The sequence below is a fragment of the Amaranthus tricolor genome, chromosome 12 (assembly GCF_026212465.1).
Source record: "Amaranthus tricolor cultivar Red isolate AtriRed21 chromosome 12, ASM2621246v1, whole genome shotgun sequence".
Classification (NCBI taxonomy): domain Eukaryota; kingdom Viridiplantae; phylum Streptophyta; class Magnoliopsida; order Caryophyllales; family Amaranthaceae; genus Amaranthus; species Amaranthus tricolor.
In genome coordinates this window covers 9,705,998-9,727,328 of record NC_080058.1, presented here as the reverse complement: position 1 = coordinate 9,727,328, position 21,331 = coordinate 9,705,998, and the positions used below count along the sequence as shown (strand labels likewise).

Below are 21,331 nucleotides of genomic sequence, written 5' to 3'. Positions count from 1 at the left end.
TATTTTGTGGAAAAAATTTTAAGAATTGATACCACTCGCCTTTTTGCCAAAGTTGGTGTTTACCATATAGAATATTTCATTTACTTTTGACACTTTAAATTTGTATATAGATATTTTGAGATATTACAATATAAATATAAGAGTGAATTTTTCTTGATTCATCTCAATGTAAATTTATTAAAACTCAATTTTTTTGATTATTTTAATTTTGCTCAATTAGAGATATTTAGGATTGAATTAGTGCATTGAATATAAGATAAAAATCAAATGAGACACTGGATCTAAATTGGAGGGAGTATTACCTATGTTGAGGTCTGGTGACTCGAACTAAGTCTGGGACATGGGTTGAAAAATCAAAGATGGAGCGTTTTCCAGTAGTCAACGCCGGGTCGGCATTTGGTGGGCAAGAGGAGAAGACGAGTCGATGATCACTCGCTGAAATCAGGAAACTTTCTAGAAGCACAAGTCGACTCGACTTTTTTAGAAAGTGGGAAAAACGTCGAGTTGACTATAATGATTAATAGAAGAACGAGATTGGTGAGTCACGGGCATTGACTTCGTCAATGATGGTTTTGTAAGATTGTGTATCAAGTCCAGCAAGGATGTAATCAGTTTCCCAACACTGAGTTGGCGTGTTCTGGATGGACACAAAAAGCCGACTCGGCGTAGTGTGTAGGTTGATGATTATTAGGATTTTCTGAGCAGTTTTTCATGTAATTGCTAAATTTCTTCTATTGAGATGCTTACTATACAAATCCCTCTCTAATTAGAATTAGGGTTTTATGAGAGCAAGTAGAGAAAAACAAAGTGAGCCACCATGTATAAAGAGTATTTCTTATATTCATCGTTCCATTAATAGTAAAATTAATGTTTTGGATGTAGTTATCGCAATTGATAGTAAATTACGTTAAATTTTAGGTGTGTTCTTTATTGTTTCATTTATTGTCTTTGGTAAGCTTTCGCTATCCGCACAACAAATTAGTTGGTGGGGCGCCCATAATAAATTTTTTTCTATTAAAAAATTCAAATTAATTAGAATAAAATGATTTTAACTAAAGCAATCAAATTGAAGTGTAAACTAAGAAGTCGAAACATAATTTGATTTAGAATTACGTTATTGTTGATGATGCTAATTGTTATTGGGTCGATATGAGCTGCAGTTTTGCAAGGAAAGTTTAATATTTTCCCTCTGGCAATTGAACTACTATTTATAGATGTTATGCATTGTTATGTTGAGAAAATTGAGATATGATATGAATAGCAATTTGAAATATATTTCTGTTGAATTGGTCAAAATACTATAATTAACAAATCTACACTCAAAAAATTTCGATATTGAACTAATATTTATTAGGCTAAAAGCATTTTTATAGATTCATTTGTATTACACGAATTCTCAAATGAAATGATCTCATAGTAAAAGCATTTTTGTTAGGCTAAATACACTAACTGTCTTAAAATAATCAATTATAATTTTAAAGTGATCACTTATAGTTTTAAAGGAATCACGTTTTATAATCTTATAGCGATCATTTACAATCTTAAAATGACGACTTAGAAAATAGACTAATTATATAGATTCATTTCATGGTAAGACACGCACAAGTAGATAATATTAAGTCAAGTGTTCCTTTAACAAACATCTTCCGACAAATTACCATGCATTACTAGTAGTTACAACTGCCTAAGACCTTAACACATGTGTAACTTAATATAATCCATTTCTTCCCATCTAATATAATGCAAATTATACAAACAAAATTTCCTGTACAACAAGAACTATTTCTACAGAAAAACAATGTCCATTTGTACATCATCTCTCACCAAACACCGATTCCAAAAGAGCGGCTTCCTCCTCCTGTACACCGTAAATACCATGAGGAAATAATGAGATAAACGATCAATTTCCATATCTACGGAACAAAAAAGATCACAAATTTTAAATACCACTAATGCGTTGAATTCGGTCTCCTCATCTATTGCACTTACAACAGCAGGGTCGTCCAAAAGTTCCTGAATAACAAATCCAGTACGCTAGGTGAGAAATAGCCGTCCTGATTCAATTTCAAAGTAGGACCTTTTCTAGCAACAATTTCAAATTTTCAAGAATTTTGAAACAATCAAAATGTCGATATTTCTTCAAACAAAGGTTAGGCGCACAAGAAACGTCGCATATGAACACATTATTCTCATCTAGATATACGGAGCCACAACTCCCTAGACCCTCTTAGAAACCCAACCACTTGTGTGATGCCATCAAGTAGCACAAGCTATTTAACAAAGACTAACCTGGTAAAATTCCATCTTAAACAAAGGGAAAGGCCCAAATCGTGTACATCCTTACTCCCGATCATAGTGTAAAAACAAGGTTGCATTGACTGCGTTGTAAAGGTTTAAAAACAAACGAATCGATATTCCCGTGTTGTAAAGGTGTTAAAAAAAGCCGTGTTTTGGGACGTATCTATGTATATCTTATGAATCTACCGATATTTATGCGTTATGATAACCACATCACCGCTTTGTTACCGTGATTGCGACCATTACCACATTTTTACACTATGCTCCCGACCAATCTTAGCAGGTAAAAAGAGAACTGAAGACAGCCTTAAGCTTGAAGAGATGTGAGAATCAACATTCCCTAGGAAGGAATGATGTTCAACTTTCTCTTGAACAAGAGTACTCAACTGTCCTCTTTGATTTGCATCAAAGAGAAAGATGATAAATTTTACGTGGTAATAAATGAAGAGAGAGAATGAATTGTGTGGAGGAAATTAAAAGAAAGTTAAAATGTATGGATAAGATTAAAAGAAAGAGATGGGCCATTGTCCAAAATTAGAAATGATGCAAATTAAGTGTGATGGACCAAAATAGAAAATGCTGCAAATTTAATGGGACGGAGGGAGTATAGTCAATTCATGCACTTTAGTTTCACTGGTTAAGTGGGCAGCACCTTATAACCCCAAAATTTACTAGGCATTAAGAGCTGAACTATGGAAAGTACAACAGCTTGCTTAAACACTCGAAACAAATCCTAGATGGATCTCTGAACAGACGTACTGTTATAGGCTTATAGCTTCACTCTCCCACCCCCTTCCCCTCTTCGACCCTCGATGTAAGATCGGTTTGAACTTCAATCGTGAAATGCCAACCCACTCAACGGAAAACGTTTGAGAAGAGACATAAGAATTACGATTTGTTAGACACTGTATACAACAAAAACCAACCACAAACTGACTACAATAATACCCTTTAGTATCAAATTATAAGTGGTTTCCATTGGCATGTCTGAAGCTAAAATTCAATACAGCAAGATAGCATAAAGAATTGATACTACTAACAAGTTTTCTTGTAAGGGGATAAAGAAATAAAACTTACATCGTCTGCGATTCTCAGCTGGCCATTCTCTTCCTGTATAACAATGGAAAGAAAAAAGTAAAATACCCGACCAAGTCAGTATGAACAAAACAGGAAACTCTAATACATTGAGAAGAATGGTATGCTCTCCATAAATTACAATACACGATAAAATGCCTCTAAAATGAACGAGAAAGCAGTACATGGCTACTACTAAAATACCTTAATGGCGACAAAAAGGAGTGGATCCGAAGGTGTGTAAATCATATAATGTGACCCGTTCTGATAAAAGCATGAATGAAAATAAAAGAGTGTTACCAACAATTACTTAAATCACGGAAAAGGTTCAATTTGTGTTGTTAAGTCCATAGATAGTCTATACCACCAAACTTACCATATGGAAGCACGTAATTTCAACACCTTCGGTTGGCACACCATCTATATCTTGTCCATCATCTGCAAGCGACATGTATCACAGACAAAATTGAACCAATAAAATATTATTCCAAGCACAAATACAGGATAGCAAACAACTGTACATTTCAATCCATTTCATAGAGCCTAGCATTGTCCATCAGGAATGCTAAAGGCACGATAAACATATAATTCGACAGATGCACAAGGCAACCATTTAGAGCTAATCAAAGGGCTATGCTTTGGATCAGGCTGCGGCATTTCAGCTCGTGCTTCAGCCTATTGGTCAAACAAATAGAATACCAGCCATGCAGGTCAGGAATTTTGATCACCTATAAATCCATAATTATAGATAGAGTTGTATGATCTCCATTATAACATTAAGTGGGTCCCACCTAGGTAAGCGTTTAGAGGGTCGTATGTATTCAACCTTACCCTTGTAATAACAAAGAGGCAATATGTCCCAATCATCCAATACCTTCATGCCTTGCTCTAAGACAGTTAGTCTATCCATCCTTTTGAGTGTGCTACAAGTGCATTTGGTTATTTTATCAAGGTTGGTTGAAATAAAGAAGGAGAAGAGAAGTAGGAGGAGGAAACTTTTAAATGATTAACAGAGAGAAGATGAGTTTGTAAACCACATGAGGATTGAGGACATAGATTGTGCCGCTGTGGTTAACAAAATGAGTAATACATCTCAAAAAGGAGTGAAACAAATTCACAACGTAGGGAGTACATTAGAATTGGAAAGAAGAAACTTCAATGACATTAGCTTGTAAAATACTACATGAGCTAATTATTCTGATTGCCTAAAGCATGCAAACTCTGAAATTGCAGCTTAGTTGATGAATCTACGCAGAAAACTGTAAGGCACATGAAAAATGAGCCAAACCTTGATCGTTTCAAGTGGGGCAGTTTACTTATTTCTTATATGAAGTGCGAACAAGTAATAGTGTAAAAACAAGGTCGCATTGCATTGCATCGGCCAAGTTGTAACGGATTTAAAAATAAATGAACTGATATTTCACGCGCTCTGTAGGTGTAAAAAAATCGCGTTTGTGGCCGTATCAAGGGATATCTTACGATTTCAACCGATATTTAAGCGTTACGATAACCGCATCACCGTTTCGTTACCACAATCGTGACCGTCACCGCATTTTTACACTGTGGTTCATATAGTATTGCCAACTTGTGAGCACTATGAGTTGTGGCAAATGTGAAGAGTGAACTACTTGATAGGAGATGTTAGCAGCAACATAAGTGATCATTCACTTATAATTTAACACTGGAGACTAATCTTTCCAAAATCGTTGTATACATCAAACAATATACACATCAAGATATATGTCCACAGAAGATTAAAGGCACGTCCTGGATATAATTGTTGTTTCCGTTAATTGATCATGAACAAAAATCCTAATCATTATTCTTAAAGCCGCAAAATGAATCATAATTCATACACATGACAAAGTTCAACCTTTATAAAATTATCCTGGTAAATGGTGGCCATAGGCCCCATTCAACAAAACACAAGAACTTATTATTTTAAACTTTGTAAATGACCTTCTAAGTTCTAAGTACGAATTGATTTGCTTTTTTAATTACCATAACCAAAGACAATCGTAGGCAAGGAATTACTTGGGTAAGGAGCACCAAACTCCTTATTCCGATAGCATTGTGTGACAAATGGTGCTAGGAAGGATCGACCGGTTATCAAATATAATTATAGTCGTCGAGAAAGAAAAGATGTCAATAATCACAGCTGGAATAATAGGAAGGATAGTTAGTTAGTTAGTGGTTATTTTTTGTACTGTTGGTAGGCGGTTATTTTGGTTGGGTCAGTTGGTCTTTTAGTTTTTCTTGTTTTGTTGTATTCTTTTTATTCCCTAGTCCTATATACATGGGCTGAGCGGATGTTTTTTCTCTTCAGCTTGGAATTAGTTTGGGATCTCGGCAGTTGCTTGGGCTTGTAATCAATTCTTTGAAACAGAAATTAATAAGAGGAAATTCAGGTCAGTTGATGTTTTCTTTTGTTGTGTCTGTATTTGGGTGAAAAAAATTAGGTTCTCGACACATTGTTAACCTGTAGTTTCGCTATTTCTTTGTCAAAATCTAAATTTTGACTCTAGCATTGTCAGAGATTGCATAGTGCAAAAATAAGGTTGCAATTAGTTGGGTTTTAAAGGTTTTCAAATCTGCATATTATCTACATATTGACGGTATACGAAATTGCATTTTAGGCGCTTGAAGAAATAACTCATGAATTTACAAGCGTGTCACCCTTGTTATTGCATCACTGGGACCCAAACCATATATTCGTTCTACGAGGCATAATGATGCAAGTCCTTAGAATATGTCTAGTTTCTTCCTCATAATCCATCTTAATGGTTTACATCTTCAACACCTAATACAATCACCACAATTCCTAATAATGTTGTAACCTCACTAATAGGAAAAACACCATTTGCAACCCCTTATTTGTATCTTATATTAAAATAAAAGATACATATATAGCTATTTGTATCCTTTATTTTGACAAAAGATACAAATAACTATTATTTGTATCATTCGTTTTGACAAACGAAACAAATAACTATTATTTGTATCGTTTGTTTTGATAAACGATATAAATAACTGTTATTTGTATCGTTTGTCAAAACCAACAATACAAATAAGTATTATTTGTATCGTTTGTTTTGACAAACGATACAAATAATAGTTAATTTGTTTCGTTTCTAAAACACACAATACAAATACTCACTTTCAGGTTTATTTCACGCTCTTAACTCAAACTTTTCCCTTCCCTCTAAAACTCACCATTCATCTGCTTCATCCTCCCAACCCCATTTTCTTCCTCCTCAACCACCATTGACAACAAAGGAAGTCGTCCTACTGGTGAGTTTTGTACCCTCACCGATTTGAATCATCGCTCAAGCCCTGATCTTTCATTTTTTTTGCTGGTTTCGAGAAATAGTTCTTTTTTCTTTTTTCTTTTATCTTTATGCTTTTTATTTGTGAAGAAATGATATTTTATTGTCAAACTTTAATTTTTGGCTATGATTTTCATAATTTTGTGGCGCTTTAGTTGTGGAAATTATAGCCCTTTTGTGAGTTTTGTGATTGTTCCCATTGAATCATTGATGGTAGATCTTGGTGATCTAGATATGATTTTTACTTAATTTTTTAAAACTTTAATGGTGTAATAGTCAATTGCCCTTCCTGCGTTGCTGATAAAGACTTTTTGATCTTGAAACTCATGATTTCTTCCATCTTCAAGGTTCTGATAGAAATTTTGTATAGTAGATATCTGTCATCGGCAAATGTTTTCTAGTAAGTTGTTTTTGGATTGCTTTTTGATGGCTATTGATTTTCTAGGGTTTGTAAACTGATGTAATTTCTGGGTTTTAGTAATTTAGGGTTTTTCAATTGCTTTTTGATGGCTATTGGAAGGTAAAAGTAGTGGAGTATTTGCAACCACATTGAAGCCGTGCCAAGGCTAATTTCTTTGCTTGTGCTTGCCTACAAAAGAACAATGGAGATGATGTTCAACTTACTCATGGTAATTAAAATTTCTTTGATAGCTTAACAAAATATTCACACCATCAAAGTTCGTTCGGGCCTAGGCTCCACGTCTTACCAGTATAGTTATTATTAGCATTGCCTATGGAGCTTTAGAGCTTATACTATGATGTTTGTAGTTGTTGTAAACATGCTAGTGAGTGGTAGTTTCCCGGGCGATGGAGCATTGTTAGCTGTAAGTTCTGAGCTTGTAGTTAATAATTTTTTCCCTCACTTGTTGTATTATGTTTGTATTCTCTGAGTGGTTATTCGTTCACAAATAGACATCTTTATATCTGATGCAATAGTGGCACTAGTCATGAACTTTCAAGTATTCTTTTAGGTAGGAATTGTGATTTAACTTCTAGTTATTCTTCATATTTCTATTCATATTGTTGAAGGAAGTGTTTACTTAAAGTAATAGATGGAATTGTGATTGAGGAAGTGTTTACTTCATGTTGTTGCTTTTATTTGTGTCCAATATGATGGTTCTTACGTATAGTCCCCTATTAGTGTACTCTTCACAGTGAAATGTCCACACAAAGTATTCAGTTATAATACTTTGATTCACCCTTTGTTTAGATTAACAAACAGGTTTTCGAGATGATGAGAAGTAAAAACTCAGGCCTTGTAGCGTTCAATGGGGCTGTCAGGTTTGTGGTTGATGTTGCGTACACTTGAACCTTTTGAACCTCGCCTAATTAGGAGCTACTAATGGCATTGGAGTAGTAGAATGCTTTTGTTTCTATTGTGACTACAAATATCGGTTCTAAAATAGGTATTTTTTTTCATTCCCATGTTAGAAAATACTTTATAAGCAATACTATTTTCCTTTAATTCGCCTAATTTATTGGAGACTAGTTTAACATTGTTCAATTCTTGTTGGTGGCTACATTTTCATCATTTTATAGAGCAATGTTGTACTACTACAATGCTTTTAAGTCTCATATTAATTCAAAAATGGAAGATGAAATTACATTTTCAATACTCTGCAGTTTTTTCTGATTTGTAAGCATTATAATTGATCTTTGGACGAATAGATGGTTTTTTCAAAGTTTTGCTTATTTTAGTTTGGTTTTAGTTTTCTTATTACCATTAATTCTTTAATGTTGTTCTACTTGTGTTCATTCTATTGATTATTTTTAATTCTTTTATCCTCATTTTTTTAAAGTGAATGACCAATAAGCCATACACCAGGCTCATCAAAAATATCATCATGCATCTAAAGCAAACACTAAACATAAGGTGAAACTAAATAAGAAAATTCTCCTCAATAATGAGAAATGGAGATTGGTGCTTTTTTGAATATAATACTCCTATAATTTAACATATACTCCCTCTATCATGTATAATTTGCATCAAAGAGAAACATGTTTTTTAAGAAAAAGGAGGATAATGGTAATAAATAAAGAGAGAGAATGAATTGTGTGAATGTAATTAAAAGTTAAAATGTATGGATGAGATTAAAAGGAAGTAGTGGGCCATAGTCCAAAAATATAAATGATGCAAATTAAGTGGGACGGAAAATGGAATATACTGCAAATTAAAGGGGACGGAGGGAGTAATTTTGTATAACCGTGAAGACATAATAACGATCGCAACTGAAATACCATTAGTAACATAGCTAGGAACAGTTCCAAGCTAGTTTTAGAGTCAAAGATTCAGAGGAAACCCAAATAGGGTTCAAGATACAGACAAGTTAGAGCCATATCGCCCATACCTGATCGAAATTCAAAAATGCTATCTTCCGAGTAACAAAATCCTCCACGGGCCGTATAACAAAACCTGTCTTGCAAACAATAGACGAGATGACACGGCCATATTTATTGGAACACTATTACAAAAACAATCGATGGAGAGCAATCTCAGATCAAAAGAGAATAGCTTATATACCAAAACTTACCCACTATGCACCAAATGCATGTGTATCTTAGCAAGAGCATAAGCTGCTGTTGGAAGTAGAGCTTCAACATCCTCATCACTAACCTGCAAACATGAGGAAAAACCAAGTTGAGCACTTCATTTGTATCGAATAAAGAGAGAAAAATGGCAACACCAAAGCCATCAACAGTACACAACAAAACTAACTTTCTCAATGTCATGATATTACTATCAGATTACAATAATAATGTCAAAGCCTTAATTCCAAACTTTTATAAAAGCAAAAAAAGAGAAATAACTTTACAAATGGTTAAATAGAAAACAAAGATAGATAAGAGAAAAAAGATCACATCAACAAGTATCCAAAGAACTACTGCATCATGCAACAACGTTGTAACGTCATAATACACCACAGAAGAGTTTTTAACCAAAGGTAGAATCCGAAAAATCTCAGGTTTAGCTCCTTCCTCATTTCAGTTGTCACAGAGTAACTATATTAACTAGAGATGTAAATGCCACGAGTTTCAACATTATAAAGGAAAAGATAACCTAAAGTAAAGTAGATCATTTCTTTCACTCCCAAACCATTCCACTAAGTGCCACTATGTTGTTAAATCAAATGGATCATTAATCAATCATGATTGGTATTGATTAGAGAGACTAAGACTTGAAATAGTGTGGAAATGGTAAAAGAATTGTGATACACATGCCTCCTAGAGAAAACACATGTGATGTGACCAACTTAGATAAACAGAATTCTTCGCTCTACTAGCTCATAAGCTCAACACGAGATATAGAAAGGCAAGGATAATAAGAAAATCAAATAATTTTAAAAAAATTACTTCTTGTCTTGGTAATCCCCATAAATTGTTTCACACTTCCCTTAAATGTACGTTGAAATGTCTTTTCCCCTTTCTCATTCAGGTTATAAACAAATCTTTTGTGAATAATATAATCTCGTTTTATATGTCCATCTATCTAGTTTCTCTTAACCATCTTCTCTCCCTACCCACTTCCATTTCATAATTCTACTTTTATACTTTCTTTGTTCCTTATTACTCGCTACATTTTAATATTAACACTATTCATCTTCAATCTTGTTTCGGTAATTCCGACTTATGCATAAGAAATAATATAGTCATAAGAAATAATATGGTAGTATTCTAATTGCTAATCCACAAAGTGAAGATTGGTTGCATTCATTACATGATCAAACAGCTCTAGTTATGACTAATAAGGTAATGAGAAAGAGAGACATACAGCTGACCATCCTTCGATATTTGTGCTCTTCAAAATCTGAACAGGCCTGCCAAATGCAAATGTTGTTCATAATCTTACTCTAATGGGAATGGAAACTTAGTGTAATTTTGGTTGAAAAATCCCTTGGCTATTTTGATGGGTATGCTTGTCCAACTTCAATCATCTTATTTTCTTCATAAATTTCATTCCAATGCGTGGTATTAAGTGGTAATAAAAATTTGTGAATAAAAATCGTTTTTGTGACCAAAATTTCATCACCATGAGAATGACATGGAAATTTTGATGAGATTTTACACTATAAATCATTATTATTACCAGTTTACCACCATTTAGTACCACTAACCAAATGGACTGTTTGCATATAACATTAAGGTTCAGGAGCTGGAAAACCTAACATCAGAAGAACTACATTATTGATAAGGAATGTAGCTTACATATCAACTGGGCAAAGCAACAAACAATCATCCCCTTTAGAATTTTTGAATACTCTCCTGATCATGCACTCCAATGGAAGGTTATTGGTTGGATCAACCTGTGCACATAAACAATCCGTCATCATCAGAATGTATAGTAGTGCCGCCTTGAAAAATTTGGGACCTAGGCAAAACTTTTATTTTGCGCCTTATTTATAGTATATATATTTATTTTGTTAATAAACTTTTCATATTTTTTTATTAACTTTTTCGTATACAGGAGGCATGATCGTTCAACTTGCACACCCTAAAATATCCCTACTAACAAAGCTCAATACAAGTTCTACTAGAGCAAGTTTCTATACACTCACAATTATCCTACCCAATTATGCAAACCCAGATTGTACAAGGAACCCGACCCAAAAACTTTTTTGTACAAGGAAGCCTTACCTAAATTAAGAGTCAAATATTAGTTTACACTTACTTGCTGATAGGCTCAAATTTTTCTCAGCCATCTCAAAACTAAACAATTAAACAAAAACCCATTCCCACAACAGAAAAATGAAAATAATCAAACAAGAAAGAAAGGAAACAAAAGAGTTAGGAATTTCACTCAACGATAGTGGCAATTCTCCTTGAAGCCGCCATTAAAACCTGTCCTTGCTCATCAATCACAAACCCAGCTGGTGGCTTTGGTAAAGGAAGAGGAATATAAGCCTCTGAACGTTTAGACTTTCCATTACCACTATCTTCCTCCTCTTCAAATCCACTTTCTCCCTCCTCCAAAACTCCCAAATCTTCAAAGCTCAAATCTTTAGAAATAGGAGCTGGTTTCTTTTTCCTCTTCTTATTAGACTTCACTGATGAACCACTTTGTTGCTTAGCAGCTGCACAAACAATCGATTGCAGTTTACTACAGTTTAATGTAATGGAATTTAAGCAAACAGAAAATGGGAAGATTTTGGGGGATTGAGTAGATGGGATGTTAAAGATTGAAACTTGGGATGTAGAAGAAATGGATAAGGCCATGGATTTTTTTCTTTTTTCCGGGCGGGATTTTTTTGATATTACTAAGAAGTTGGCTGGCTTTTGCTTTGTGATTTTATGGTGAAAGAAAGAAGGAATTTTCCTGGGGTTTAAGCTGTTTTACACTTCTCCAGTCTCAAGTGTTTTGATGAAAATTGAAAGGGATAATTATCAACTTGACTTCCGATTCTCACAGATTTTTGTCTTGCAAAGTTGATTTAGGTTGCATTTAGTTCAACAAATTTTTAACACAAATTTTCGTGATACATGATCTCTTTGATTGGGCTGATTCTAAAAGGAAAAAATGGACTAAGTTTCTCGGTAGACATTAAGAATATTGTAAGTATGCATCTAAAATAGAGTAAGTATTTTAGACTTTGATTTCCGATTTAACACCGAGATTTTGTTTATTGTAATTTCTATGTTATATTTCATCTGTAATGGTCATAACATATATACAGGATTACTAAAGTAACTGTAAAAAACTGCTCCTAAATAACTGCCACATTGCCACACTAACTGCTATACTAGTAAACCGCCATATGAATACAAGTAACTGAAATACATAGTCTAACACTCCCCCTCAAGTTGGGTCGTAGGATCACCAACACCCAATTTGCATAAAACTTCTTCAAAGAACTGAGTTCCAACTGCTTTCGTAAGGATGTCTGCTAGCTGATCTTTTGACTTTACATGAGGAAGCTTGATTACTTGGGCCTCTAATTTCTCCTTTATGAAATGCCTGTCGACTTCTACATGTTTTGTGCGATCATGTTGGACTGGATTTTCTGAAATGTTGATAGCCGCTTGATTATCACAGTATAGCTCACAACTCTTTTTAGGAGGGAATCCCAGTTCAGTTAGCAACTTTCTCAGCCACAGGACTTCTGTGATTCCCTTTGCTACACCCCTGAACTCAGCTTCTGCACTAGATATAGCAACTACCTTTTGTTTCTTGCTTCTCCAGGTGACTAGATTTCCTGCCACCAGAGTAAAGTAGCCTGAAGTTGACTTTCTATCATCTCTATCACCTGCCCAGTCTGCATCTGTATAAGCCACAAGATTAAGATGACCATTCTTCTGATATAAAATTCCCTTTCTAGGACATCCTTTGAGGTACCTAAGAATTCGATGAACTGCGTCCATATGCTGAACCTGTGGTCTGTGCATGAATCAGCTGACTACTCCTACTGCATATGCAATATCAGGCCTTGTGTGAGCTAAGTAGATTAGTTTCCCTACCATGCGTTGATACTGCATCCGATCAGCTAATTTCCCTCCTTCAATCATCTGTAGTCCATGGTTCATCATCATTGGTGTCTCGATGGGCTTGCAGTCCAGCACCCCTGTTTCAGTTAACAGGTCTAAAACATACTTCCTTTGGGATATGAAAATTCCTTTGTTTGATCTAAGAACTTCAATCCCTAGAAAGTACTTCAGCCTACCCAGGTCTTTCATCTCAAATTCTTGAAATAGCTTTCCCTTCAGATTTGCAATTTCGTCTCTATCATCCCCAGTAATGATCATGTCATCGACATAAATTATCAGGCATGTTGTTCTGCCTCCTCTTCGCTTAAGAAACAAGGTGTGATCTGAATTTCTTTGCCTGTAGTCAAATTTCTTCATTGCAGAGGTAAATCTTCCAAACCACGCTCTAGGGGATTGTTTCAACCCATACAAAGCCTTCCTCAATCTGCACCCCTCATTCTCTGAGAATCCTGATGTAAACCCTGGTGGGGCTTCCATGTACACTTCCTCCTGTAGCTCCCCATGCAGAAATGCATTTTTTACATCAAATTGATGAAGGGGCCAGTCTAAGTTTACTGCAATGCTGAATAGAACTCGTATTGTATCAAGCTTAGCAACTGGAGAGAAGGTTTCTGAATAATCAACTCCATACGTCTAAGTGTATCCTTTCGCCACAAGTCGAGCTTTGTATCTTTCAATCGTGCCATCTAACTTGTACTTGATCGTGAATACCCATCTACATCCGACGACTTTCTTTTCATTCGGTAAGATGCATTTTTCCCATGTGCCATTCTTGTTAAGAGCGTTAATCTCTTCCTCCATCGCCTTTCTCCAATGTGCAGACATTAGGGCTTCTTCGACTGTGGTTGGGCTTTTGGTTGCATCTAGGGTTGCCTTAAATGCTAAGGCACTCTGCGACAAATTTCTTGTGTCAGACTTCTCAATGGGATACCTCGAACATTTTGCTTCATACTCAGGATCATATCTCCTTAGAGGAACTCCTCGATTGGAACGAGGGGGTAAAACATATGGTTCACTATCAACATTTTGATTGTCATGATTCCCTGTTTCAGCTGTATCTGTGACAATTTCTTCACTCAAAGTATCAACAATCACATTTTCATTGTTAGTGTCTTCTGGAGCAATATTATCAAGATTTGTGTGACTCACCTGATGATCAGAAAGGATTGGTAGTGTCAGAGGAGTTGGCAAAACATCTTGGTGAGGTGACTCTGTAGCATTGTCTACTTGATCTTTTGGGTCTAGGTTGGACAACCACGGAGTAACTAACCATCTGAGATCGTCATTTTGCTTCTCCCCCTGACATCGAAGATGGCAGTAGTTGTTGGCCTCTTAAGGTTTTGATGATGACTTCACTTTTAAATAAACAAACATATTTTTAGAGATTGTTTTGTAGGTATATATCCGGTTTAATTTAAATCGTTGATGAAGCCTATGACTTGATTCGTGGAAGTTGTACATGTCTCAAATATCCAAGAAGTTGGGCAATTGCTTTAGAAGTCAGTTTACTGTTCCTAGAGTTGAAGTCCTGACGAAAGTTGTAGATGGAGACAGTGCGTTGTTCCCCACGATACAGGTCTGAAGAAGACATTGACTGGAAGTAACGAAAATTACGTTTTCTGTTTTAGTTAATGTAAAAGGTTAAAATTTAATTAGTTGCTTAATTAAATTTATTTATTAATTGGCAAAATATTTTTAATACGCCTAAAAACATGGAGAAGACTAATTCCTTGTTTATCTCCTATAAACTCGGACATCCAAGAGACTTGTTCTCTACTTTGAATTAGTCTCCTACATTTTAGGATCTTCCTTTAACTCATGTAATATTAACCGTACAACAGTTATGTTCCACTCCTACTTTCAACTAACTTCCCACTTTCTTTGGGAGCAAGTAAGTTTATGGAAGTCGTGGGATAAGTGCATCTCATGGAGAACGTGGGCTGAGTGCACTGACGGCTGTTCCCTTTATAAAAGAGGGAAGCTACGGTTAAGCGGATATGAATAGAGAGTGTCCATTTAAGGGAGATCATTCAAAGAAAAATATTTTCTGTTTTTGAATGCCAATTAATTCATTATATTTTTCTTGAGCAACTACTTAATTTTAATCTTCATGAGAATTGGCCTTGTAAAGGGTAATTGAGTGTTTTGTTGTAATTAGACTTATGGGAAGTCTAAGGGAATAGAGAATAGAATCGAGAGAAGAGAAAGAGAAGGAGAGAAAGAGAAGAGAAGAGAAGTAGGCCTAAGTAGAGAAGCTTTGAGTGAAGCATTTAGAGAATTGAGAAGCTTCAAGTGAAGCAAACATTGTTTTGTGTAATTGTAATTGATTGCCTTAACATAGTGAGAATTTTGAAATCCCGGGGGGTCGTGGTTTTTCCTTCTTATTAGGCCAAGAAGGTTTCCACGTAAAATCTTTGTCTCCTTTATTATTTTTCTTTTCGTTTTTGAGTTTAAGTTTTGTTCTTTACTTGATACAATTCCGCAAAAATTAGAGGCAAAAATCTTAAACCTACTACACAACAATTCACCCCCCCTCTTGTTGCATTCGATCATCCATTAGCATTCCTACAGTAGTAGTATTCATTCTCGATAAACTCGCAATCCAAAGTAGTATAGACTTTTCTAGTTAAGGGCTCATAACACCTATAACCCTTCTGATTCCTACCATATCCAATAAGAACACATTTGACTGCGCGTGGTTCAAGTTTGATTCGTACCCAAGCCGGACAATGAACAAAGATTGTGCACCCGAATATACGAGGATGTAGAGTGTGTGAAGAGGGTACAGAAAAATGGGTTTAGAGGGTGGCTAGGGGTGTGTGGTGTTGAAGACTCTTTGTGGGAAGTCTATTGGTAAGGTAGTTGGCGGTGGCGATGGCTTCAGGCCAAAGATGAGTAGGAACATGGGATTCAAGCATCATGGCACGGGTCATCTCAAGGAGTGTGCGATTTTTTCGTTCTGCCACTCCATTTTGTTAGGGTGTATTAGGGCAAGAAGTCTGATGTATAAGTCCTTTTTGTTTAAAGAATTATTGCATGTTAGAGTTAATGTATTCTCTCCCATTATCAGTGCAAAACATGCGGGGCTGGGTTTGGAATTGGGTACAGATCATATTATAGAATTCAACAAACACATGAAACACTTCAGATTTCTATTTAAGGAAGTAAATCCAACTCATACGGGTGCAATCATCAATAAATGTAACAAAGTATGAAACCCCATATAATCCTACTATGGGAGCAGGACCCCACACATCAGAATGAACCAACAAAAAAGGCATATTAGTTTTATTCAAACTATTAGAGTACGAGTGTTTATGACTCTTTGCAAGAATACAAGTTTCACACTTAAACTCAGTTTTTAGCCTTACAAAATTAGGAAAAAGTTTTTCTAGATACCCTACTGATGGATGTCCTAGACGTCGATGCCAAGTCCATAGTTGTCTTTCCTCTGACCCGCGAACAAGAACTACTTTGCCTTTTTGAGTCTCCTCTTCCAAGTAATATAGTCCATCTCTCTCAATACCATGCCCAATAATTTTTCCTGTCTGAGCATCCTGCACAAAGCAACATCCGAGTTTAATGAGAACAGTATGCTTGAGATCTCTAGTGAGTTGGCTTATTGACAATAATTTAAGTGACATGTCAGGGATAAACAAACAATTTTTTTAAGTGAGATTTTTCGTGAAAGAGATAGTTCCAGCTCCGCTCACTTTAATCCCTTCCCCATTAGCTGTTTTAATGATGTCTTTCACAGGTGTGTCATGAGACAAAAAATCTTTGGGGTCATATGACATTGTATCGGTGGCACCACAATCAAAGATCCAACCCCCTTTAAAATAAGATGAAACATTAAAAGAGGATGAAAAATTTTGGGTTGGGAGCAAGGGTACACGTGATCCCTTTCCCCTTTTTAAAGATGAGCCCCTTCCCCCCTTTAAAGGCTGAGGGAGCCTTTCCTCCTCACTCCCCCCTTCTAACCCTACTGCTCCTGCGCCGTTTGAAAAGGAGAGAGAAATTTCGTCTTTTCTTCTTCTGGTACCTTCTTCGTCTGGGTCTTTCATGGCTTCTCTGGTACTTTCTTGTCTTTCCCTTTCAGCTTCATCCATGGATGCATGTCCCTCAGTACTCCATCCCATTGCTACCTGTCCGATCCGATTTTTCTCTGGAAAACGTGCTGGTTTTCTTTCCCCCCTTTTTTTTGCATCGAGCCACCATTCCGAGTAGCCTACGAGTTTAAAATACTCGTTCTTTGTATGTCTTGTGCCTCCACAGTGGGTACATTTTATGTGAGTTTTGTCATCCTCATGCCGGTAAGTCTTTCCTTTTGCCGAGAAAACTCCACCGGAGCCCGGTGATAAAAAATTTGATGAGGGCTCTGTTTTCATGATTCCACGCCTCAATATTTCTCTTCTTATACTTGCATAGGCCTCCTCCACTGTAGGAAGTGGGTCTAAAAGTAAGAGGTCTCGTCTATCCTTGTCGAACGTCTGATGGATTCCTGCTAAGAATTGGTACAATCGATTTTTTTTGGATTAATTGACTGTAAACGATGATATCGTCTGGATCTTTCATTGGGTTTGGTTACCTTCTGTCGATTTCTTTCCATAGCATGAGTAGCTTGCTGTAATATGTTTCAATTGTGTCGGTTCCTTGTTGGATTTTGTTGGTTTTGACTGTTAGATCGAATATTTGCAGGCCGTCTCTCCCACTATTGTAAAGAGTTTCAATCCCTTGCCACAAAGCTTTGGCTGTTGGGAAATCGAGATACTGATTCACTAAGTCATAATCTATATTCTCTAAAATCTATGAGATAACAATCGAGTCACGTTTGATCCACTGGTTGTACGCTGGGTCGTTTGTGGAAGGTGGGTCGTCAATGATGTGATTGAGACGATCTCGTCCACTAATGGCTAAGTGCTCAGCCTGGACCATTTTGTGTAATTCTGGTTTGTTAATTTCTCTGAGATGGAGAGGGTATGGGTGTTGGTCACAGTTTCAGTGGGCGATTGGTTGGAGTTTAACTGTTTGAACAGTTGCAACAATTGCCCCATTGTGACTGGTTGGTCTGGTGCTATGACAGTTCTTGATTCATCTGCCATTTCTAGGTTTTAGGTAGGTTAACGGTATATGATGAAGCTACAAAAACGATTCAGAATCGTTGCCGCTCTGATACCATGATTTCCGGTTTAACACCGAGATTTTCGTTTATTGTAATTTTTGTGTTATATTTCATCTGTAATGGTCATAACATATATACAAGAGTCCTAAAGTAACTGTAAAAAACTGCTCCTAAATAACTGCCACATTGCCACACTAACTGCTATACTAGTAAACCGCCATATGAATACAAGTAACTGAAATACATAGTCTAACAGACTTACTCGGTAGACATTAAGTATATTGTAAGTATGCATTATAGATATTATAAATAGGCATTAAGAATATTGTATGTAGGCTAGTAGGCTAAGTTTTTCGGTAAGTGTTTTGTAAGTAGACATTTTAAGTACTTTTTATATGGGCATTAGATATATTGTAAGTAGGCATTAAAGATACAGTAAGTAAACATTAAAATTTAATAGGCTAGACCTGAGAGGAAAGTAGTAAGAAGAGCTTGAGAATTGATTTTTTTTTTATTGAATGTTCACAAAACTCGTAGATTGCTTCACCACAAGTTGAAGTCCTTTTATAGATGGTAGAAAAGCCACAAAAAAGAGGTTTTCAGGCTCATGCATATCTTTAACGTTTCGATCCTTCAAAATTCAGTTTAAACCAACTTGTCCTACAAAATAGAATCCAGGTTTAGCTTTTAAAAACCTTTTCATCTAAACAATTCCTGCAATATGTTAGGTCTTCAACAACTAATAGGCATATTCAAATTAATTCAAATACTTCCACAAAGATATGCATTATGTTATGATGATGACTGATTCAACATCTAGAATCAGAATTTGATCAGAACTTGTGAATTTGTTCTATCTTTATGCGCTTACATAGATTATTTAAACAGTTAATAATTTCAAACAATAATGTTAACATATTAAAAATAAATAAAAAAGAATATAAAAATAAAATTGACTTGCACTTGACTTACATCACAAGAGGAGACTTAAGTCTTCAAGTATCATGACTTGGTTGTATGATCCTAGTAATCACAATTTTCAAATAGGGGGTGATTGGTTTGCCATTATGGAAATAGGCTCGATAGGAGTGGAGCTAAGTTGAAGATTAGAAATGACAACAACAACAACAAATAAGAATAAATAATATTGATAATATTGACCAAATTCCTTATTCTAATGCAAATCAACAGTTTATAGTAACCGATGACGATAAAAGTTTGTTACGCTCTCAAAAGTTGTTACTTCATGAATTCAAAGCAAACTTTGATAACCACGTTCAATGTCTTCATTATTGGGTTATTATAGAGAAGTACAAGATCATATTCATAAGGAGAAAATGGCCACAACACCTAGTTTAATTAGGGGATCAAACTATTGATGATAACAATTAAGATTTCGAGGTAATTCATTAACATAAAAGAGATAAAGTCTAGCTAGAGACTTAGTTGTGAATCAAGGTTCAATGGTTGCTTTCACTTTTAGGTTTAGGATCCACTTAATAATAACAAGGGTGGAGACTCTAAGCTTCTAAACCCATAAACTATACCCAAAGCAATTGACATAATCCTTACAAGATTATAATTAAATGTGATAGTTAAGATGACTACTAATGGTGTAACTCGATGTGAAATTTTAGTTATAGCAAGTGCACGGTTTATGTGTAACTGTGGATCGCCAATTTTTGTGATTTTGTCTAAATCTAACTGTCACATAGTGAGAAAGTAAACAAAATGTGGTTTGTTTTTATATCTAAACTATGAAAATTCTAATCTAATTGTATTTAAACTATATAATTTGAAGGTTTAATAAGAGTTGAATAGAGAGTTTGAAGAATTTTTATTTTTGCCTTGGATAGTTGTTTCAAAACTTTATCTATGGATTTGAATAATGATAGACAAAATACAAGTATTTGTTTATGAGGTTCAACTACAAATAGCCTAGTCACCGCCTAAGGTTCATTCAAAACCTGTTTTAATAATATCTTGAAATCCTAAATCCACTTAGAAGATATCACTATCTTCCACTCACATTGGTTCTTCTTCCGAAGAACAATCTACAAATTCCATTTTTAGTAAAAGCAAAATCCAACACTCACGAATAGAGTAAACATCACTTTAGAAAAGTGTCAAAACATGAGGCTTTAATCAAATGTAACTCTCGAGTAAAACCATTAATTACAAGAATAATTATGAATGAGAAAAACTTGATGAAGAGCTATTTGAATGATGTTGTAAGTATGTGTCCTATTAGATGCTCTTCTCTTGCTATGGAGGAGTATTTGTATGTGTAAAAGCCTCCAAAGTTACAGTTTAAAGCAACATACTCTTGATCAACAAATAAGTCGGCATATTTCTCTCTTTCAAATTCCTTTCAAAGCTTTGCAATATTGGTTCAAAATTTGACTGTGAGTCTGTAACAAACTATCTGATTTTTAAGGAACATTTGAATTTTTGAATTGAAATACTTTTGACGAAGGATACGTAAAAGATTTGTTACCACTAAAATCACGCAACTAGTTGAATTTTCCTGTATACAATTCTTGTCACAAGTTTAATTGTATAAATGGGTTGTAGCCACATGTTGTGCATGTGGTAGACAAATATAATTTACCATAAGTTATTGTATGTGGCAAAATAATATGATTAGACATATGTTAATTTATGTGGCAGAAAAATATGATTAGCCACAAGTAAACGCATGTGGCAAAAAAATATGATTAGTCATGGGTAAATGCATGTCCGGATAATATAATTAGCCATGAGTTATGCATGTGGCAGAAGAATATAATTAGTCATGGGATCTCCCCTGGCAAAAAAAAAGAGTTTATGCTACAATCATGATTTTCCCGTGGCAAGAATCTAGCCATGATCACTTATGCCACGGTAGTCTCTAACTTTAAAGATGATTCTTACTTGTGCCACAACTACAACTGTGGCACAAATGATGATTTGTATTAGTGATAGTATGGAAAATAATTCCGAAACACACCGATGTCATTATGCAATATTGATTAAGAATGTTATCGAGTGAGGT

At 35.3% G+C, this 21,331-nt stretch overlaps 2 protein-coding genes across 2 annotated transcripts; both read right to left on the bottom strand.

Annotated features, from left to right (window-relative positions):
* Positions 1-1,588: 1,588 nt before the first annotated feature.
* On the bottom strand, positions 1,589-12,124 carry LOC130828125 (uncharacterized). The gene is made up of 10 exons (XM_057693940.1): positions 11,499-12,124; positions 10,902-10,999; positions 10,468-10,513; positions 9,230-9,312; positions 9,047-9,111; positions 3,749-3,810; positions 3,577-3,636; positions 3,376-3,408; positions 1,948-2,013; positions 1,589-1,858 (listed from the first exon to the last, which is right to left on the bottom strand). The coding sequence occupies exons 1-10, from the start codon at positions 11,907-11,909 to the stop codon at positions 1,814-1,816; spliced, it is 969 nt and encodes a 322-aa protein (XP_057549923.1). The 5' UTR covers positions 11,910-12,124; the 3' UTR covers positions 1,589-1,813.
* A 955-nt stretch (positions 12,125-13,079) lies between these two features.
* LOC130828547 (uncharacterized mitochondrial protein AtMg00810-like) lies at positions 13,080-13,532 on the bottom strand. The gene has a single exon (XM_057694512.1). The coding sequence runs from the start codon at positions 13,530-13,532 to the stop codon at positions 13,080-13,082; it is 453 nt and encodes a 150-aa protein (XP_057550495.1).
* Between the last annotated feature and the right edge of the window lie 7,799 nt (positions 13,533-21,331).